This window comes from Mus caroli, unplaced genomic scaffold (genome assembly GCF_978045245.1).
Source record: "Mus caroli unplaced genomic scaffold, Mus_caroli_1 scaffold_8, whole genome shotgun sequence".
Taxonomy (NCBI): Eukaryota; Metazoa; Chordata; class Mammalia; order Rodentia; family Muridae; genus Mus; species Mus caroli.
Genome location: NW_028227263.1, coordinates 123,839,410 through 123,863,133, shown reverse-complemented (window position 1 = coordinate 123,863,133; position 23,724 = coordinate 123,839,410). Strand labels below are relative to the sequence as shown.

At 40.8% G+C, this 23,724-nt stretch overlaps 1 protein-coding gene across 2 annotated transcripts in view; it reads left to right on the top strand.

Annotated features, from left to right (window-relative positions):
• LOC110297407 (NACHT, LRR and PYD domains-containing protein 9B) overlaps positions 1-23,724 on the top strand; it is a 47,097-nt gene that overhangs the window by 8,816 nt on the left and 14,557 nt on the right. For both annotated transcript variants that reach the window (XM_085841020.1, XM_085841019.1), the window contains 5 exons: positions 271-435; positions 12,915-13,082; positions 17,104-17,274; positions 19,153-19,323; positions 19,889-20,059. In XM_085841020.1, coding sequence (XP_085697146.1) covers positions 271-435; positions 12,915-13,082; positions 17,104-17,274; positions 19,153-19,323; positions 19,889-20,059 — 846 coding nt within the window. The remainder of the gene's footprint in view (positions 1-270; positions 436-12,914; positions 13,083-17,103; positions 17,275-19,152; positions 19,324-19,888; positions 20,060-23,724) is intronic.

Here is a 23,724-nt window from a genome sequence, read left to right as displayed (position 1 = left end):
TCCAGAGTTTAATATGAGGGTAGGTATGAGCCTACTTAGAATGCTCTAGGTGTTATACAGATGTGGAAAATACGACAAAGGGGAGAGATCTGAGTAGCTTGAGTCTTAGTGCTTCTCCAGTATCTAGAGATAACCAGTGAAAGTTTATGAGGTAACCAGGATGCCCAAGCACTGCGTGTAAGACAAATCTGGGAGAGGGTGTACGCGAGTTGGTCAGCCATGTACCCACACACATCCTAGTATAATGTGACATTTGGCCTTATTCTGCAGGTGTTCCTTCATGACTGACTTTGGAGATGGTTCATTATTTCACACCCTTCTTTATCTACCTCACCTGAAATACCTGAACCTGTATGGCACTTATCTCTCCAGTGATGTGATTGAGAAGCTGTGCTCTGCTCTGAGATGCTCAGCATGCCGAGTGGAGGAGCTGCTGTAAGTCAATGCATTGCCCACACCCAGGAGTTTCTTTAGAGTGTTTTTTTTTCCCACAGATCTGGCAAATTTAATATTTCAAGCACGTTTAAGTAAGTCAAGGAGAAGATAGATAATAAACACTATACCATAGCAAAAAATAGTATAGCAAATGCAAGTGAAAATATAGCACTACATGTGTCTCAATTATGAACAATTTTGTAAAATCTTGACAAAATCTAAACATTGAACATTGGTTTTACGAAACTGAACTTGAATACAAAACACGAATAATGTTGACAAAAATAGTATAATTATTGAGGTTGTAGATAAGCCAATTGCATCAGTCTTATTTAGTAACGTACATGGGTATGACATTATTACACTATATATAAAATTGTCCCATATATATATATATATATATATATACACATACACACACACATACACATATATATGTATATATACTATGTATGTCCACTGATATATGATATATGTATATGTATGTATATATAATCAGAAAATGAGATTTAGCATAATAATTTCATGTTTTAAATATATTTTCTAAATGGATTAAATTAATCTATCATAACTCAATATATCATATTTGCATGTGAAAATATATAATATTTAGAATATTGTTTAAAAATTGGGATCAATTTTAAGAGTCATTTGAAAAGAAGGTTATAATACTAGTTTCTCAGAAGACTGGGGTAGGCAAATTGCAAATTTAACATCTGCTTGGTCTATATAGTACTAAGTTCAATGCCAGCCTGAACAATTTAGCACATCCTTGTCTGCAGTTAGAAAGTCAACTTTTCTTCTTTGTCGTCATCTTCTTCTCCTTCCTCACCTTCCTCCTCCTCTTCCTCCTCCTTCCTCCTCCTCCCCCTCTTCCTCCTCATCTACCTCCTCCTCTTCCTCTTTCTTCTCTTCCTTCTCTTCCTCTTCTCTTTCTTTTCTCTTCCTCTTCTTTTCCCCCTCTTCCTCTTTTTCCTTCCCCTCCTTCTCTTCTTCCTCCTCCACCTTCTCTTTTATTGGTTATTTTATTTATTTACATTTCAAATGTTGTCCCCCTTCCCTGTTTCCCCTCCACAAACCACCATCCCATCCCCTTCCCGTTTGCCTCTATGAGGGTGCTCTCCCCCCCCCCCCCGCCTATCTACCCAATTCCCATCTCACTGCTCTAGCATCCCCTTATGCTGGCGTCTCAAGCCTCCACAGAACCAAGGGCCTCCCCTTCCATTGATGCCAGATGAGGCAATCCTCTGCTACATATGTAGTTGGAGCCATGGGTCCCTCCATGTGTACTCTTTGGCTGGTGGTTTAGTCCCTGGGAGCTCTGTGTGGTCAGGTTAGTTGATATTGTTGTTCTTCCTATGGGGTTGCAATCCTCTTCAGCTTCTTCAGTCCTTCCCTTTATTCTTCCACTGGGGTTCCTGGGCTCAATCCAATGGTTCGCTATGATCTGCATTGGTCAGATGCTGGCAGAACCTCACAAGGAAAGCTATACCAGGCTCCTGTCAGCAAGTGCAACTTGGCATCAGCAATAGATTTGGTGTCTGCAGATGCGATGGATCCCTAGGTGGGTCAGTCTCTGGATGGCCTTTCCTTCAGCCCCTGCTCCATTTTTTTGTCCCTCCATTTTTTAATTTCCTTTAGATAGGACCAAATCTGGGTTAAATTTTTTGAGATGGGTGAGTGGGCCCATTCCTCAATTGGGGGACATGCCTATCTATTGGAGATGGTCTCTACAGATTCTATCTCCCCTTTGTTGGGTATTTCATCTAATGTCATCCCTGTTGGGTCCTGGGATCCTCTTGCTTTCCTGGCATCTGGGACTTTCTAGTGACTACCCTCAGTTCCCCCTTTTTAGGGGAACTTTATTAGATCTGTAGGTTGCTGTTTTGTCCTATTGACAGTATCCTTTGCCTTACAGAAGCTTTCAATGTTATGAGATCCCACTTGTTAATAGTTGATCTTACTGGCTGAGCCATTAGTGTTCTGTTCAGGAAATTTCCCCTTGTGCTGATATGTTTGAGGCTTTTTCCCACTTTCTCTTCTACTAGTTTCAGTGTATCTGGTTTTATGTGGAGGTCCTTGATCCACTTAGATTTGAGCTTTGTACAAGGAGATAAGAATGGATCAATTTGCATTCTTTTATAGAAAGCCAAATTTTTTCAAACTTCACGTGGGATTTTATAGTTTCACTATCAAATATATTTTATGTCTTACTCATTACCACAAATAATAAACCCATAACAAACAAATAAACAAAAATGTTATAACTGGTACTCATCACCTGCATTCAGTTCTCCCTCATCCTCTAGTATGTATACTTTCTTGCTCTTTTTTTTTTTTTTACATGTTATACTGTACCTACATGGACATTTATTTTCATGGGCATGCATATTACTTGTTAGATTCCATATATGAAGAAGGATGTGAGCTTTTTTTTTCTAAGCTTGTATGATCTTGCTTAATAGTATACATTCTAGGTTCACCCATTTCCTGATAATTTTTCTTATATTTTTCTTTAGAGTTTAAATAGTATTCATAGATATATACCAAATATTCAAATTTTCATTATCCAGTAAACTGTTGATGGACAACTAGATTGATTCCATTTTTTTTTTGCTATAGTGAATAAAGCTAAAATAAAGAAGGAGTTCCAAATATCTTTATAATAAGGTATAGATTACTTTGGGTACCCAAGAGTGAAATAGCTGAATCATATGGCATTTCTATTTTTTTTTTGATTTTTAATATTTTTATTACATATTTTCCTCAATTACATTTCCAATGCTATCCCAAAAGTCCCCCATAGCGCCTCCCACTTCCCTACCCACCCATTCCCATTCTTTTGGCCCTGGCATTCCCCTATATTGGGGCATATAAAGTTTGCAAGTCCAATGGGCCTCTCTTTCCATTGATGGCCGACTAGGTCATCTTTCCATACATATGCAGCTAGAGACAAGAGCTCCGGGGTTCTGGTTAGTACATCATGTTGTTCCAACAATAGGGTTGCAGATCCCTTTAGCTCCTTGGGTACTTTCTCTAGCTTCTCCATTGGGAGCCCTGTGATACATCCAATAGCTGACTGTGAACATCCACTCCTGTGTTTGCTAGGCCCCGGCATCGTCTCACAAGAGACAGCTATATTTGGGTCCTTTCAGCAAAATCTTGCTAGTGTATGCAATGGTGTCAGCGTTTAGAAGCTGATTATGGGATGGATCCCTGGATACGGCAGTCTCTAAACGGTCCATCCTTTCATCACAGCTACGAACTTTGTCTCTGTAACTCCTTCCCTGGGTGTTTTGTTCCCAATTCTAAGAAGGTGCACAGTGTCCACACTTTGGTCTTCATTCTTCTTGAGTTTCATGCGTTTATCAAATTGTATCTTATATCTTGGGTATCCTAAGTTTTGGGCTAATATCCACTTATCAGTGAATACAGATTGTGTGAGTTCTTTTGTGATTGTGTTATTTCACTCAAGATGATGCCCTCCAGGTCCATCATTTGGCTAGGAATTTCATAAATTCATTCTTTTTAATAGCTGAGTAGTACTCCATTGTGTAAATGTACCATAATTTCTGTATCCATTCCTCTGTTGAGGGACATCTGGGTTCTTTCCAGCTTCTGGCTATTATAAATAGGGCTGCTATGAACATAGTGGAGCATGTGTCCTTTTTACCGGTTGGGACATCTTCTGGATATATGCCCAGGAGAGGTATTGCTGGATCCTCCGGTAGTACTATGTCCAATTTTCTGAGGAACCGCCAGACTGATTTCCAGAGTGGTTGTACAAGCTTGCAATCCCACCAACAATGGAGGAGTGTTCCTCTTTCTCCACATCCTCGCCAGCATCTGCTGTCACCTGAATTTTTGATCTTAGCCATTCTGACTGGTGTGAGGTGGAATCTCAGGGTTGTTTTGATTTGCATTTCCCTGATGATTAAGGATGTTGAACATTTTTTCAGGTGTTTCTCTGCCATTCGGTATTCCTCAGGTGAGAATTCTTTGTTCAGTTCTGAGCCCCATTTTTTAATGGGGTTATTTGACTTTCTGGAGTCCACCTTCTTGAGTTCTTTATATATATTGGATATTAGTCCCTTATCTGATTTAGGATAGGTGAAGATCCTTTCCCAATCTGTTGGTGGTTTTTTTGTCTTATTGATGGTGTCTTTAGCCTTGCAGAAGCTTTGTACTTTCATGAGGTCCCACTTGTCAATTCTCGATCTTACAGCACAAGCCATTACTGTTCTATTCAGGAATTTTTCCCCTGTGCCCATATCTTCAAGGCTTTTCCCCACTTTCTCCTCTATAAGTTTCAGTGTCTCTGGTTTTATGTGAAGTTCCTTGATCCACTTAGACTTGACCTTAGTACGAGGAGATAGGAATGGATCGATTCGCATTCTTCTACATGTTAACAACCAGTTGTGCCAGCACCATTTGTTGAAAATGCTGTCTTTCTTCCACTGGATGTTTTTAGCTCCCTTGTCGAAGATCAAGTGACCATAGGTGTGTGGGTTCATTTCTGGGTCTTCAATTCTATTCCATTGGTCTATTTGTCTGTCACTATACCAGTACCATGCAGTTTTTATCACAATTGCTCTGTAGTAGAGCTTTAGGTCCGGCATGGTGATTCCACCACAGGTTCTTTTATCCTTGAGAAGAGTTTTTGCTATCCTAGTTTTTTTTGTTATTCCAGATGAATTTGCAGATTGCACTCTCTAATTCGTTGAAGAATTGATTTGGAATTTTGATGGGGATTGCATTGAATCTGTAGATTGCTTTTGGCAAGATAGCCATTTTTACAATGTTGATCCTGCCAATCCATGAGCATGGGAGATCTTTCCATCTTCTGAGATCTTCTATAATTTCTTTCTTCAGAGACTTGTAGCTTTTATTATACAGATCTTTCACTTCCTTAGTTAGAGTCACGCCAAGATATTTTATATTATTTGTGACTATTGAGAAGGGTGTTGTTTCCCTAATTTCTTTCTCAGCCTGTTTATTCTTTGTGTAGAGAAAGGCCATTGATTTGTTTGAGTTAATTTTATATCCAGCTACTTCACCGAAGCTGTTTATCAGGCTTAGGAGTTCTCTGGTGGAATTTTTAGGGTCACTTATATATACTATCATATCATCTGCAAAAAGTGATATTTTGACTTCATCTTTTCCAATTTGTATCCCTTTGATCTCCTTTTGTTGTCGAATTGCTCTGGCTAGGACTTCAAGTACAATGTTGAATAGGTATGGAGAAAGTGGACAGCCTTGTCTAGTCCCTGATTTTAGAGGGATTGCTTCAAGCTTCTCACCATTTACTTTGATGTTGGCTACTGGTTTGCTGTAGATTGCTTTTATCATGTTTAGGTATGGGCCTTGAATTCCTGATCTTTCCAAGACTTTTATCATGAATGGGTGTTGGATCTTGTCAAATGCTTTTTCCGCATCTAACGAGATGACCATGTGGTTTTTGTCTTTGAGTTTGTTTTAATACTGGATTACGTTGATGGATTTCCGTATTTTGAACCATCCCTGCATCCCTGGGATGAAACCTACTTGGTCAGGATGGATGATTGTTTTGATGTGTTCTTGGATTCGGTTAGCAAGAACTTTATTGAGGATTTTTGCATCAATATTCATAAGGGATATTGGTCTGAAGTTTTCTATCTTTGTTGGGTCTTTTTGTGGTTTAGGTATCAGAGTAATTGTGGCTTCATAGAATGAGTTGGGTAGAGTACCTTTTGTTTCTATTTTGTGGAATAGTTTGAGAAGAACTGGGATTAGATCTTCTTTGAAGGTCTGATAGAACTCTGCACTAAACCCATCTGGTCCTGGGCTTTTTTTAGTTGGGAGACTATTAATGACTGCTTCTATTTCTTTGGGGGATATAGGGCTGTTTAGATCATTAACCTGATCTTGATTCAACTTTGGTACCTGGTATCTGTCTAGGAACTTCTCCATTTCATCCAGGTTCTCCAGTTTTGTTGAGTATAGCCTTTGGTAGAAGGATCTGATGGTGTTTTGGATGTCTTCAGGATCTGTTGTTATGTCTCCTTTTTCATTTCTGATTTTGTTAATTAGGATGCTTTCCCTGTGCCCTCTAGTGAGTCTGGCTAAGGGTTTATCTATCTTGTTGATTTTCTCAAAGAACCAGCTCCTTGATTGGTTGATTCTTTGAATAGTTTTTCTTGTTTCCACTTGGTTGATTTCGCCCCTGAGTTTGATTATTTCCTGCCGTCTACTCCTCTTGGGTGAATTTGCTTCCTTTTGTTCTAGTGCTTTTAGGTGTGTTGTCAAGCTGCTAATGTGTGCTTTCTCTAGTTTCCTTTTGGAGGCACTCAGAGCTATGAGTTTTCCTCTTAGAAATGCTTTCATTGCGTCCCATAAGTTTGGGTATGTTGTGGCTTCATTTTCATTGAACTCTAAAAAGTCCTTAATTTCTTTCTTTATTCCTTCCTTGACCAAGGTATCATTGAGAAGAGTGTTGTTCAGTTTCCACGTGAAGGTTGGCTTTCTATTATTTATTTTGTTATTGAAGATCAGCCTTAGTCCATGGTGATCTGATAGGATGCATGGGACAATTTCAATATTTTTGTATCTGTTGAGGCCTGTTTTGTGACCAATTATGTGGTCAATTTTGGAGAAGGTACCATGAGGTGCTGAGAAGAAGGTATATCCTTTTGTTTTAGGATAGAATGTTCTGTAGATATCTGCCAGATCCATTTGATTCATAATTTCTCTTAGTTTCTCTGTGTCCCTGTTTAGTTTCTGTTTCCATGATCTGTCCATTGGTGAAAGTGGTGTGTTGAAGTCTCCCACTATTATTGTATGAGGTGCAATGTGTGCTTTGAGATTTACTAAAGTTTCTTTAATGAATGTGGCTGCCTTTGTATTTGGAACATAGATATTCAGGATTGATAGTTCCTCTTGGAGGATTTTACCTTTGATGAGTATGAAGTGTCCCTCCCTGTCTTTTTTAATGACTTTGGGTTGGAAGTCAATCTTATCAGATATTAGAATGGCTACTCCAGCTTGTTTCTTCATGCCATTTGCTTGGAAAATTGTTTTCCAGCCTTTCATTCTGAGGTAGTGTCTATCCTTTTCTCTGAGATGAGTTTCCTGTAAGCAGCAAAATGTTGGGTCTTGTTTGTGTAGCCAGTTTGTTAGTCTATGTCTTTTTATCGGGGAGTTGAGTCCATTGATATTAAGAGATATTAAGGAAAAGTAATTGTTGTTTCCTGTTATTTTTGTTGTTAAAGTTGGCATTTTGTTCTTGTGGCTGTCTTCTTTTAGGTTTGTTGAGGGATTACCTTCTTGTTGTTTCTAGGGCGTGGTTCCTGTCCTTGTATTGGTTTTTTTCTGTTATTATCCTTTGAAGGGCTGGATTCGTGGAGAGATAATGTGTGAATTTGGTTTTGTCTTGGAATACTTTGGTTTCTCCATCTATGTTAATTGAGAGTTTGGCTGGGTATAGTAGCCTGGGCTGGAATTTGTGTTCTTTTAGTGTCTGTATAACATCCGTCCAGGATCTTCTGGCTTTCATTGTCTCTGGTGAAAAATCTGGTGTAATTCTGATAGCTTGCCTTCATATGTTACTTGGCCTTTTTCTCTTACTGCTTTTAGTATTCTATCTTTATTTAGAGCATTTGTTGTTCTGATTATTATGTGTCGGGAGGTATTTCTTTTCTGGTCCAGTCTATTTGGAGTTCTGTAGGCTTCTTGTATGTTCATGGGCATCTCTTTCTTTAGATTTGGGAAGTTTTCTTCTATAATTTTGTTGAAGATGTTTGCTGGTCCTTTGAGTTGAAAATCTTCATTCTCATCCACTCCTATTATCCGTAGGTTTGGTCTTCTCATTGTGTCCTGTATTTCTTGGATGTTTTGAGTTAGGATCTTTTTGCATTTTACATTTTCCTTGATTGTTGTGCCGATGTTCTCCATGGAATCTTCTGCACCTGAGATTCTCTCTTCCATCTCTTTTATTCTGTTGCTGATGCTGGTATCTATGGTTCCAGATTTCTTTCCTAGGGTTTCTATCTCCAGTGTTGCCTCATTTTGGGTTTTCTTTATTGTGTCTACTTCCCTTTTTAGGTCTAGTATGGTTTTGTTCATTTCCATCATCTGTTTGGATGTGTTTTCCTGTTTTTCTGTAAGGACTTCTACCTGTTTGATTATGTTATCCTGTTTTTCTTTAAGGATTTGTAACTCTTTAGCAGTGTTCTCCTGCAATTCTTTAAGGGATTTTTGTGCTTCCTCTTTAGTGTCTTCTGCCTGTTTAGCATTGTTCTCCTGTATTTCTTTAAGTGTGTTATTAAAGTCCTTCTTGAAGTCCTCTACCATCATCAGGAGATATGCTTTTATATCCGTGTCTAGCTTTTCCGGTGTGTTGGGGTGCCCTGGACTGGGCGAAGTGGGGGTGCTGGGTTCTGATGATGGTGAGTGGTCTTGGTTTCTGTTAGTAAGATTATTACGTTTACCTTTCGCCATCTGGTAATCTCTGGGGTTAGTTGTTATCGTTGTCACTGTTTAAAGATTGGAGCAGAAGCTGTGTTCCACTCACCAGCAGTCTCAAAATCCTGCGGAGGGGGTCGTGGGTAGCTGATGTTACCCCGGTGCTGGTCCAGCCGGAAGAAGCCTGTGGTCGTACTCAGGCCGGTTTTCTGCTTTCCTAACTAATGCAGTCTCTGGTCCCACGCGCAATTGGATTGGAGCAGAAGCTGTGTTCCACTCACCAGAAGTCTTAAGATCTTGTGGTGGGTGTTGTGGGTAGCTGGCGAGTGTCAGCCGACCCTGCGCCCTAGCTACTCCGGTGCTTTTCTGACCGGAAGAGGCTTGTGGCCCTACGTAGGCCGGATTTCTGCCTCCCCAACCAAAGCAGTCTCAGGTCCCGCGTGATTGGACTGGAGCAGAAGCTGTGTTCCACTCACCAGCAGTCTCAAAATCCTGCAGCGGGGGTGGTGGGTAGCTGGCGGGTGTCAGGCAACCCTGCGCTCCAGCTACCCCGGCGCTGATCCGGCCAGATGAGGCCTGTGGCCCTACTCAGGCCGGTTTCTGCTTCCCTAACTAATGCAGTCTCAGGTCCCGCGCGCAATTGGATTGGAGCAGAAGCTGTGCTCCACTCACCAGAAGTCTTAAGATCCTGTGGCCGGCATTTCTATTTTTTGTTTTCTTTTTACACTCCATATTTTATTCCCCCTCAATTCACCCTCTGACTGTTCCACATCTCCTACCTCCTCCCCACCCCCTGTCTTCACATGGATGTCCCACCCCTCCACTGCTACCTGAGCTCTAAACTCCCTGGGGTCTCCAGTCTCTTGAGGGTTAGGTGCATCGTCAGAAGTTCTCTACTGTATGTGTATTGGGGGCCTCCTATCTGCTGGTGTATGCTGTCTGTTTAGTGATCCAGTGTTTGAGAGGTCTCGGGGATCCAGATTGAGACTGATGGTATTCCTTCAGGATTGCTGTTGATCCATATCTCTAGCTCCAACATTAGGACATTTTCAGCCCTGTTTACAATGTGCTCGTGACATATGTTCTGTTCTGTTATGTTCTGTTGGTTCCCATTCTCTTCTTTAAAAATTCCCCTTGTTTTTTTGATAACTTCTTTTTTTTTTTCCTTAATGGTTTGAATACCAACATAACAGCATATCTGGATTTTATTTATTTATTTATTTTTTGTTTTGAGACAGGGTTTCTCTATGTAGCTCTGGCTGTTCTGGAACTTGCTCTGTAGACCAGGCTAGCCTCCATTGCACAGAGGTCTCCTGCTTCTGCTTCCCAAGTGCTGGGATTAAAGGTGTGAGCACCACTGCCAGTCTTGGTTTTTTATTATTTTTTATTTTTAAGGTTTATTTTATTTATATGAGTACATTGTAGCTCTCTTCAGACACACCAGAAGAGGCCATCAGATACCATTGCAGATGGTTGTAAGCCACCATGTGGTTGCTGAGAATTGAACTCGGGACCTCTGCAAGAGCAGTCAGTGCTCTCAACCTCTGAGCCATCTCCCCAGTCCCATATCTGGATTTTATCGTATTTATTTATTTAGTGTGCAAGACAGGGTCCTCATAATACTCAGAGGTCAACTTGCAGAGGTGCCTTGTAAACACCTAACAGCAAAGAAACAATCCATATATAAAACATGGCCTTTGACAGGAGGCTAGAGAAGAAAAATAGGAGGCAGCTCCACAATCGGACTATGTGGAAATGGCATGAAAATGAGGAGAAGTTGGCAGGATACGATGGTCTGATATTTGTAAGTAACATGACAACTCTGATGTGCATTTAATACCATTGGCATTTGTGATATGGTGGCTTATGATAGGTAATATGCAGTTTGGGTTTTTCTCCTCCAGCTGTGTAATGGAATTACAAATCTTTGTAATTTCATGAGTGCTTAGTGGGGGTAACAAAGCCATTTTCTCTGATGTTTGGATGGTTGCCTTGATTCCAGACAAGTAGCTTCTAATCTTTTGCTGTTTTCCAGGTGATAGGATCAACTTTTATTCTAATGAGGTGATCTTTGGCAGGCATGGTGGCCAGTCCCCAGAAGAACCAAATTAGTACCATTTGCTGTAACTATCATTCTTATCCCCAATCCTCAGCAAAAAGTTCAATTTGGTGTTAGCCAATCATGCTTACATGGTAAAGCCCACGTTAAAAAAAATCCTCAAAAGTTCAGGGATTTTTATGCTGCTTAGCAATAACTGTCAACTTGACCTAAAGTAGACTGTCTTAGTTTGGTAATTATCTTTATTATGTTGGTATTTTGGCATGTTGGTGAGGGAATATCTTGATTTTAATTGGTGAATAAGCATGGCTCACTGGGCAGGTGGTTCTGGTCTTTATAAGAGGCTAGCTAGATAATTGTGAACCAGCAAGCAGCTCTTTTATGAGGGTTCATGCTCTGACTTCCTCAGTGGTGCTGTGACCTGGAAGTGTAAACCAAACCATTTCTATTTGCTTTGGTCAGAATGAGCGTTTTATCACAGTGATGGAATGAACTGAGAGCAGGGGTCTTCTAGTTTGGCAAATATATCCATGTGGAACACTCTTCATCCACAAGGCAACGGTTCTTGTACTTGGAATCCTTCCAGGTCTTTTCCATGCACATGATCTCTCTGGTTCTATTATTCTTATCATATTCTTGGATAAACTAAACTGGCAAGGGAGCTATAAAAACTGGTAAACTTTATGACCTCCTCAGAAAGTTAAACACAAGAAGTAGGATGTAAGAATGTCAACCTGTCAGCAAGCTCTTGTTGGAATCCACAATAGTGTCTGGTTTTGGTGGTTGTTTATGGGATGGATCCCCAGGTGGGACAGTCCCTGGATGGTCATTCCTTCAGTCTCTGCTTCACACTTTGTCTCTGTAACTTCTTCCATGAGTATTTTGTTCCCCCCTCTAAGAAGGATTGAAGTGTCCACACTTTGGTCTTCCCTCTTCTTGAGTTTCATGTGTTTTGCGAATTATATCTTGGACATTTTGAGCTTCTGGGCTAATGTCCACTTATCAGTGGGTGCATATCATGTGTGTTCTTTTGTGATTGGGTTACCTCATTTCGGATGATATCCTCCATTTCCATATCCATCCATTTCCACTGCCCTGGTAGGAGATATGTCCTACGAGGTAGTCAGAATTGTCAGAATGTATAACATCTCTTTCCTGGTGTGCCCTTTGGCTGCCACAAAGCCAGTTCATTCTCTCCAAATGGGAGTCCTAGGGAAATTCATTCAGAAAGTCTCTGCTGCAGGATAGTGAAACTGAGCCCTCTGCATCCATGCCCAGTGCAGTCTTGATTGTGGTTGTATCATACATTGGTCGGGACAGTTTTCTCACCAAGCGTGTGTGTGTTTGTGTGTGTGTGTGTGTGTGTGTGTTTTAGTTCAGTGCTGCTGTGTCTCTCTCTGCTTGTTTTCTGCTTCAAATGAGTCTCTGAGTAATAAAAAGAAAACAACAACAAAAACCCTAAAAAAAAAAAAAAAGTCAACCTGAAGTTGGCTGGTCAGAAGCACAGGTTAGTAACTGATACCTGTAATCTAGAAGAGAGGGTATCTGTAAGATACCCAAGAAGTAAGTGTGTGGGTGTTTTATTGATATAGGTAATCAGACTCACTGGAGTACAAATCATACTTTATTGATGTCTATCTGTACAATAAAGGCCATGGCTTCTACCCACTACATTCCAGTAACATCCTATCAGTCTGTTTGTTGTTGTGACAACTATTAAAATCACCAAACATTTCCAAATGGATCCTAGAGAGTAAAATCACCCATAGTTAAAAACCAATAGCTTTGGGCTTATTCCCAATCAGTAGAACTCTATAAATTCACAATGATAGCCACACAATTATGCTTATAAATTTTATAAGTCTATGATGTGCATCTGGACTGCTATAAGGATCTAAGGCATCGGTGCCAGAAATAGACAGTCTTACTCACATCACCTAAAGATGTTATTCCTAACCTGTGACATGTTTCTCATATGTAGGTTGGGTAAATGTGGCATCTCAAGTAAGGCCTGTGGCATAATTGCGACTTCCCTTATCAACTCTAAAGTGAAACACCTCTCATTGGTTGAAAATCCCTTGAAGAACAAAGGAGTGATGTCACTGTGTGAAATGCTGAAGGATCCAAGCTGTGTCCTGCAGTCACTGATGTGAGTTATTCTGGGAGAGCATACCCCAGAGCTATTGCAGAAACCTGCACATGAGTCCAAGCATCATAAAGGTGGTCAAGTGCCCACTGTAGAATACAGTGGTGTCATTAGACTCACTTTCCATGCTTTAGTTGCCATACCAGTAAGTGGAGTAAATGCAAGCAGAGATATTATGAGACCAAGTTGAGACAAGTCAAGGCTAGCTCTGAAACTTCTTACACATTATTTTTAGTTTATTAAGATAAGATGTTCTTATCATGAGTAAAGATGTTGCATCTGGAAAGAGATTGACTACTAGACCAGAGGAGAATATAAATAAGAAAAAATAAAAAAAGATTCATTTCTAAGGCAGGGCTTCCTACATCTTACCTAAATCATTATAAGCTATCTCCTGCCCTAAGGTTGAGGTTTGTTTCTCATGGTAGAAGACCACTGGACTATGGTCCCAGGGAAGCCATATTACATAATTTACTATTCCATCAATCAAAGGCCTTAGGATGGAGAATGTGCTCAAAGACACCTTGGTTTATGCAAGAGGAAGAATATACATACACAAGTTATTTCTGTCCTCTGTAATCAGGTATTAATTCAGTTATAAGTACATGTGCAGCTTACAGATATGGCATGCATAAAAATGTAAGAACACTGAATTTTGACCATTGTAGAGACATCTGTTTATCAGAGAAAACTAGTGCAGATTAAGTATCTCTCACATGAATTTCTTATAAAGAGTCCATAAGTGTTTCATACTTCATTTAATTTTTTGGACTATTTTCATATTACGAATCTTAGTAATGGTCCCTAATTTCAACTATAAAATTTATTTGCATGCTGTATAAAATGTGTGCACATGACTTGGGTTTGCATATGCACACGGTTTTATACAATATTTTCAGTGCTTTTATGTATTGACCTGGTTTGTATACATGAGCACAGGTCTATAATTTTCTTATGGTGGCACTGTGTACTTTTGAAAATGTTTTGTATTTTGGAGCATAATTAGGAATGCTTAGTATAAATTATATTAAACATTATTAAAATATATTTATACATTTAATGTGTATGTATGTGTGTGCTTGTATAAGTTTATTGTACCATGCCAATGTACTAGACTGCTGAGACCAAAAGAGATCATTAGTCCCCTGTTGTAGTAATAGGAGACCATGAGCACCATATAGGGGCTATGTGGGTATTTGAAACTGTACCACAAGTCCTCTGCAAGGCCAGCAAGTGATTATAAATGTTGAACCATCTCTCCAGCTCTGAAATACAACTTGTGAAGGAAAATTAAAAAGGCATTATAAAAAGTCAAAGGATGTTTCAGGAGAAGTAGGGGAAATAACATTAGAAGGCAATATTATTTGTTTATTTAATTACCACTTGATGATATATAGTTGGATAAATTAAAACTATGCTTGGTGACTACTAATTATAAAGAGCTACATTGGTCATGAGTTGTCTTAAATAGTCTTTACAATACTAGTCGTTAATTCCTAGAAGTAACAGGAGTAGGAGAAATATTTAAAATAATAGGACTTGGCTGCAGCAATACCTAAGTTGGTAAAAAACATTTGCCACTCAAACATGGTGAGCTCAATTTGGTCCTGAGAACCCATGTGACAACGCCGTGTGTAGTGACACACTGAAGAAGTGGAAGCACCAAGATCCCTGGGGCTCACTAGACCACCATCCAAGTCATTAGAGCTCCAGGCCAGTGAGAGAGCCTATCTCAAAGGGGGGTCCTGGTGTTCCAGAGAATGACATCTGACCTCTACATGCATGTGTACCTAGACAGACAGATACACACACACATGCACACACATGCACACACATGCACACACATGCACACACATGCACACACATGCACACACATGCACACACATGCACACACATGCATACGCATGCACTCGTGCACACAGACAGATACAGACAGATACAGACAGACACACAGACAGAGAGACACACAGACAGACAGAGAGACACACAGACAGACAGAGAGACACACAGACACACAGACAGACACACAGACACACAGACAGACACACAGACAGACACACAGACAGACACACAGACAGACACACAGACAGACACACAGACAGACAGAGAGACACACAGACAGACAGAGAGACACACAGACAGACAGAGAGACATACAGACACACAGAGAGACAGAGAGACATACAGACACACAGAGAGACACACAGAGAGACACACAGAGAGACATACAGACACACAGAGAGACACACAGAGAGACACACAGAGAGACACACAGAGAGACACACAGAGAGACACACAGAGAGACACACAGAGAGACACACAGAGAGACACACAGAGAGACACACAGAGAGGCAGACACAGACACACACACACAGACACACACACACACAGACACAGACACAGACACAGAGACAGACACACACACAGAGACAGACACAGACACACACACACACACAGAGACAGACACACAGACAGACACACAGAGACAGACACACAGAGACAGACACACAGAGACAGACACACAGAGACAGACACACAGACAGACACACAGACAGACAGACAGAGACAGACACACACACAGACAGAGACAGGCACACACACACACACAGACAGACAGACACACACACAGAGACAGACAGACACACACACACAGAGACAGACAGACACACACACACAGAGACACACACACAGAGACACACACACAGAGACACACACACAGAGACACACACACAGAGACACACACACACAGACACACACACACACAGAGACACACACACACAGAGACACACACACAGAGACACACACACACAGAGACACACACACAGAGACACACACACACAGAGACACACACACAGAGACACACACACACAGAGACACACACACACAGAGAGACAGACACAGAGAGAGAGACAGACAGACACACAGAGACAGACACAGACAGACACAGACACACACACACACACAGACACAGACACACACACAGACACACACACAGACACACACACAGACACACACACAGACACACACACACACACACACACACACACACACACAGACACACAGAGACACACCGACAACAAAAAGAAATTTAAAAAATTAGTGGAAGAAACTCTACTAGAACAGGATTCTGCAAGATGATAAATTTTTGATATGGGTCGAATTTTTAGTTGATTGTTTTGTAAATAAGTTGGCATGTAAATCAATAATTTTGGAAACATCACTAGTGACCAATAACATCAGTTTTTCAAAATGTTTGAAAATATTTCCATCACTTATTTGAGAGAGATCGAGCGAGAGGGAGAGCGAGAGAGAGGGGGAAGGAGGATACTTGCACACATAGAGAGGACAGAAGACAGCTCGTGGGGTGGGGATTGGTTATTTCTTTCCATCCTGTGGTATTGAACTCACTATCCTGTGCTCCCCCATCCCCTTTTTCCCTGGATGCAGTTAGCCACAAGCCTGAGGGGAAAGGGGGAAGAGGTGGAGATCAGGGTTCAGGTGGCCATGAGTATGGACAGACTGACCGCCAGAGACTGTTACATTGACACTAGTCTATTGTTTAAGGGATAGGTCATAGAGGGAATTTTAGAGTTATAATGTGGGTGAAAAGTGCTAATTAATTGGTCCTATATTCTCTAGGACCTAATTATCAGGCAGGTAGGAAGCCAGAGTAGGACGCATGTGCTGAGTTATGCACCCTTGCAGAGAGCACGTACAAGGTCACTTTTCAGACAAGTGCACACAAGGTCAGCCACTTGATCAGGGACACTCTCCAGACCAAGACAAGGAGAGTCAGGATGTTGCACAAAGCTCTGAAAGCCATCTAGTCCTGGGGGACTGCTAACTTATAGGTCCTCAGACTTGGTGGCAAGACTATTTAGTCATCTTATCAACCCACTTCAAAATTCTTTTGTGCCAAGTAGGAAGAATTCTTTTGTGCCAGTCTAGGAAGAACATGAAAGTCTTTGTAAAGCAAGTGAATGTTCCAACAGGAAGTGAGCTGCTGACATGTGATCCTCTTTCAGGTTGTCTTACTGCTGCCTCACATTCATTGCCTGTGGACATCTCTATGAAGCACTTTTGAGCAACAAACACCTCTCCCTGCTTGATCTGGGATCAAATTTCCTGGAAGATACTGGAGTGAACCTCCTGTGTGAAGCTTTGAAAGATCCAAACTGCACCCTCAAGGAGTTATGGTAGGACTGTGTTCTTACCTATTGCTGGTACTGCTGTTTCAGATGTTGGCATTCAGAAGTAGAAGTGTAGAATTGTCTGAATGTCATTGCCACTTCGGAAATTGTCTTAAGCCTATCATCCATGATAACTATCTTAAGATATGGAGCCCTAGGTGATTGAATCATAAGCATGTGTCCCCATAAATGGGGTTCCTGCCCTGATAAAAGAAGCCCCAGAGACTTTGTTCATCACATGGTGACACTTTTACACTCCAACAAGGCTGGATAAATGACTCAGTAGTTGAAAGCCCTTGTCACAGAGTCATGAGAAACAAAATCTGGACCCCAGCACTCATGTCTGGTTGTTAACAAGCACCTGTAACTCCAGCACCAAGGGTCCAATATCCTCCTCTGGCCTCCATGTGCACCACCTGGTCATGTAAACATACACTCACAAAGGCACATCCATACAGACACAAGAGAAGAAGACGGAGTATCTATGAGCCAGACTTTCTGCACATACTGTAGAAACCAGCTTATAAATTGATCTTGGGTTTTTTTTTTAATGTGACTGACATATCTATTTTCAAGCAATCTAGCCTAATGCTGTGTTAAAGTAAGCCAAACAGGTGAATGCACCAGAGAGGATGATGTCTGCTTGAGAAAACAAGGCTGTGATTATCCCAGCTGATTCTCCTGGGATACTCAGTGACTTAGAGTGTAGTCTTCCCCCCCCCCCCAGTACAACAGCTTTTATTTGACATTTGCAACAACAAATGCAATACATCACAAAGTTTTTAAAGATATAAGTGTAGTCTTACTCAAAGGAGTTGTTCAAACAAAGGCTGTATTGTATCCTGCTCTTGAGATGAAACTGAATGGAATGAAGGTTTTTATTAGTAGCAGTAGGCACTTGGGAGGGGATTTTTCTTACACTTCTCTCTTGATATATAAGAAAATGAAGTATAGTCCTCATCTGAAAAAATTGAGTTGATGGACATGTAAGCATATTAGGCACAAAGGTATTGTGTCTATGTACAAAAGGTACAGTTTCTAAATCTTTACACTATTGGTCTCTTGTTGTAGCTGTCCTGAGATTTGTAGTTGGATGTAGCAGTATGTCTACATAAATTAGATGCAAGTAGCACCCTGTGTTTTGATTTGTGTGACAAATCAAAATATCTCTAGATGCCATTTGCATTTTCTGGACAGAAAAATTCATCCCTGCTTGTGAGCCATTAATACACACACATATTTTCCATGCAAATTCATATGTATATACACCTCCCTCAATCATAAATCTATGCATGTGTCTGAGTCTCTTTACATATCTATCTACCTATCTCATATCCACCCAACTATTATCTGTCATCTATAAATTTAACATCTCTCCCTTGTCTACCATTTATAAACTTACTGGCTTTTACTTACATATCACTGACCTCTTTCTGTAATCACCTTCCATTATCTGTCTGTCTGTTTATCTATCTATCTATCTATCTATCTATCTATCTATCTATCTATCTACCTATCTAAGAGAGAGGGACAATCAGTCTCCTCCAGGGGAAGCTCTGACCTAGGTTATCCAATCCCCTGGATACATGTACATACAAGCAAAGGTAAAATGGACTTAGTGGTTACATATGCATGTGCATATGTGCACGCACACACACATACCACATGTGTATATGTAAGAAGAATAATTAAAGAAGATGTTATGAATTAGGAAGGGAAACTGGTAGGAATTGGAGGGAGAAATGGAGTAATATAGACAGCAATAGATGCAGTTCTCATATGAAGTTCTAAATAATAATAATAATAATTAATAATAAAATTATTAATAATGAATCAAGACAAAAGGATTGAGGAATAAGTATGCTTTCATGTATGATTTCCCAGGTTGCCGGGTTGCTTTTTAACTTCAGAATGCTGTGAGGAGATCTCTGCTGTCCTCACTTGCAATAGAAATCTAAAGACCCTGAAACTGGGCAACAATAACATACAAGACACTGGTGTCAGACAGTTATGTGAAGCTCTGAGTCATCCCAACTGTAACTTGGAGTGTCTTGGGTGAGTCCTTACTAATTGCCATAGTGGGAGGGCTCACAGTTTGATGAGGGAATGCTGGAGGGTTAATAGGGCTAAGAGGAAGTCCACCTAGCATAGGCTCAAAAGTTTTGAGAAAATGCACAGGTCTTGTACAGGCAGCAACACCTGCTGTGAGATTCAGTGCAACACTTCAGTTGTATTTTCTATTACCACAATATCTGGTTCTCCTTACCTTTCTACCCCCTCTTCTGTGGTGATCCCTTGGTGGGAAGGGATGATCTCAATGCCTTATTTGAACCTGACTATTCTGTGGACACTCTCTGAACACTGACTATCTGTGAGTCTCCATATTAACCAGTCCACTGCAAAGAGAAGCTTTTTTGGATGAGAATTGAGAGTTAAACTAAAACAGGAATAATGCTAAGCATTTAGAACAACATCTTGGGGTCATAATCCCTTTTGCTGTGAAACAAGGATTTGCTCAGTGTTGGTTCTGTGGGCATTTGGGACTGGTTGGGTCTTTGCTCAGAAGCGTGGAACTGGCACTGAACAGCATATTGTTCTATTGGCATGTTCCTGGTTACAGGTTAGACCTGTGTGAGTTCACCAGTGACTGTTGTAAGGACCTAGCCTTGGCTCTCACCACCTGCAAAACACTGAATAGCTTAAATCTGGACTGGAAAACCTTGGACCACTCTGGGCTGGTGGTGCTCTGTGAGGCTTTGAATCACAAAAGATGTAATCTGAAGATGCTTGGGTGAGTACACACTTGTCTCCCATAGTCAAGAATGGTTTCAAAACAAGCTCTTCTGTGTCAGTTTGCTCAAGGTCAAACCCACTGAGGTTGGGTTGAGGAGTTCTGTGGTGAGGCCCCACTGCTGCACTGTAGGACATTGAGTGCTAGCTTTGATTTCATTCACTCATGAGTACCATCCTTTCGTGGTGATTACTCCAAATATTATCAGCCATTTTTTAAAATGTGGCTTATTTTTCAAAGTTGTCATTCAGCTACAAAGAATGATGAAATCACAACATTTTTAGAAAATTAATATAGCAACCAGAAAGAAACCACATATTCTCTCTCATATACAGATCCCAGCTTCCACATTCTCTCTTCTCTCTCTCTCTCTCTCTCTCTCTCTCTCTCTCTCTCTCTCTCACACACACACACACACATCATAAAGGGCACAAAATGGTGATAAAAAAGATAAATGAAAAGAAATATAAGTTCACATATATAGTATGCTTAGTGGCTTAGTGTTGTTCACAAAATGTTCTCTTGAGGTACAACAATTTTCAATGCCAAGTTAAGTTTTAAAACTTTTTTCTTTTTTTTATTGGGTATTTATTTCATTTACATTTCCAGTGCTATCCCAAAAGTCCCCCACATGCTCTCCCACCCACTCCCCCACCCACCCACTCCCACTTCTTGGCCCTGTCGTTCCCCTGTACTGAGGCATATAAAGTTTGCACAACTAATGGGCCTCTCTTTCCAAGTTTTAAAACTTTTTTATTTGAGTGTTTTGTTAAACCTCCACCCTGTTGATTTCGATCTTGTACTTAGGGCTATAACAAGGAATGTTCAAGCAAGAGGGAAGAGCTAGGGTGTTAGCACAGATGGCTAATCATGGTGAGAATGCTGTAGTTGGGACAGGACAGACTGAAGGAGAGCTGAAATTGAGCAAGAGATCTAAAAGAGCACAGCAGATCAGTGTGAACTCTTTGTGTAATTAAAGGTGACATAGCACATGCTTATAGTCACCAGATAAGGAAAAAACAGAGGGGAGGAGAAGTTTGAGGAAGCCAGCTGTACTTTCGGGGAGACCTGTTCCAATCTTATCTTGTAAAAATCAGGGAATAATGCCAAAATGTCGAAAGAAAAATGTTCAAGAAAGGAAATATAATTATGTTGAGTATTGGCTCAAGACATTATTTGGCAAAAAACCCCAGAAAACAAAACAAAACAACAACAATAACAAAAAACAAAAGAGGAAACAGGTATGTGTGATCTCTTTCTCCCATGGTTCAGGAAAAGTTGGCCATGGGACAGAAAGTTGGTAAGAGGTTGGGAGCACCTGTAAAGCAAACCTTCTAGACTTGATAAGGGAGACATACTCATGAAGTGTCAGTAGCAGAGACACTGACAAGGCTCCACAAGAACCTGACAAATTCCAGCCAGTCAAAACTCCAACATGGATAGAGCAGGATCTCCTTAGACCCTACCCCTTGCAGAAGTGTTGTTGACATTTGGTGGCTCCAAGGGGAAGGAAAGTCATTTCTCTTCAGGAATGTGGTTCTGCTAGGATGCATATACTCCAGACAATGGGCCTACACCCATGCATATATGGGCATCACTAGTTGGACTGAGTGAGGTATTGGGCAGGAAAAAGAGATGAAATTTGGAAAGGAATGTGGAAGGGCCTTAGAGGGGAATGGGGAAAAGGATATGATCAAAACATATGGCATACATAAGAAAATCTCAAAGAATAAACACATTGATCTTTGAAAGATGAGTGTAGTTCCTTGATCCACTTAGATTTGACCTTAGTACAAGGAGATAGGAATGGATCAATTCACATTCTTCTACTTGATAACCACCAGTTGTGCCAGCACCATTTCTTGAAAATGCTGTCTTTTTTCCACTGGATGGTTTTAGCTGCCTTGTCAAAGATCAAGTGAACATAGGTGTGTGGGTTCATTTCTGGGTCTTCAATTCTATTCCATTGGTCTACTTGTCTGTCACTATACCAGTACCATGCAGTTTTTTTTTTTTTTAATCACAATTGCTCTGTAGTAAAGCTTAAGTCAGGCATGGTGATTCCACCAGAGATTCTTTTATCATTGAGAAGAGTTTTTGCTATCCTAGGTTTTTTGTTATTCCAGATGAATTTGCAGGTTGCTCTTTCTAATTCATTGAAGAATTGAGTTGGAATTTTGATGGAGATTGCATTGAATCTGTAGATAGCTTTTGGCAAGATAGCCATTTTTATGATACAGATCCTGCCAATCCATGAGCATGGAAGATCTTTCCATCTTTTGAGATCTTCTTCAATTTCTTTCTTCAGAGACTTGAAGTTCTTATCATACAGATCTTTCACTTCCTTAGTTAGAATTACACCAAGATATTTCATATTATTTGTGACTATTGTGAAGGGTGTTGCTTCCTTAATTTCTTTCTCAGCCTGTTTATCCTTTGTGTAGAGAAAGGCCATTGACTTGTTTGAGTTAATTTTATATTCAGCTACTGCAATGAAGCTGTTTATCAGGTTTAGGAGTTCTCTGGTGAAATCTTTGGGGTCACTTATATATACTATCATATCATGTGCAAATAGTGATATTTTGACTTCTTCCTTTCCAATTTGTATCCCCTTGATGTCCTTTTGTTGTCGAACTGCTCTGGCTAGGACTTCAAGTACTATATTTAATAGGTAGGGAGATAGTGGGAAGCCTTGTGAGATTGCTTCCAGCTTCTCACTGTTTACTTTGATGTTGGCTACTGGTTTACTGTAGACTGCTTTTATTATGTTTAGGTATGGGCCTTGAATTCCTGATCTTTCCAAAACTTTTATCATGAATGGGTGTTGGATTTTGTCAAATGCTTTCTCAGCATCTAATGAGATGATCATGAGGTTTTTGTCTTTGAGGTTGTTTATATAGTGGATCACGTTGATGGATTTCCGTATATTAAACCATCCCTGCATCCATGGAATGAAGCCTACTTGGTCAGGATGGATGATTGTTTTGATGTGTTCTTGGATTCGGTTAGTGAGAATTTTATTATTTTTGCATCGATATTCATAAGGGAAATTGGTCTGAACTAACCAGTACCCCCAGAGCTTGTGTCTCTAACGGCATATGTAGCAGAAGATGGCCTAGTTGGCCATCACTGGGAAAAGAGGCCCCTTGGGGGGATTTCCTGGTCCGGGGAGTCTCTGGACACCCGAAAGGACCTACACAGAATCCCCCACGGGATCCTAAGACCTCTGGTGAGTGGAACACAGCGTCTGCTCCAATCCAATTGCACGGGACCTGAGACTGCATTAATTAAGGAAGCAGATAACCCGGCCTGATCAGGGGCACATGTCCCTTCTGGTCCACTGCAGCACTGGAGTTCCTGGCTCTCCGGACACCCAAAAGAACCCACACAGAATCTCCCACAGGATCCTAAGACCTCTGGTGAGTGGAACACAGCGTCTGCTCCAATCCAATCGTGTAATACCTGAGACTGTATTAACCAGGGAAGCAAATAACCCGGCCTGATCAGGGGCACAAGTCCCTTCCGGTCCACTGCAGAACCGGGGTTCCTGGCCCGGAGAGTCTCCGGACACCCGAAAGGACCCACACAGAATCCCCCACAGGATCCTAAGACCTCTGGTGAGTGGAACACAGCGTCTGCTCCAATCCAATCGCGCGGTACCTGAG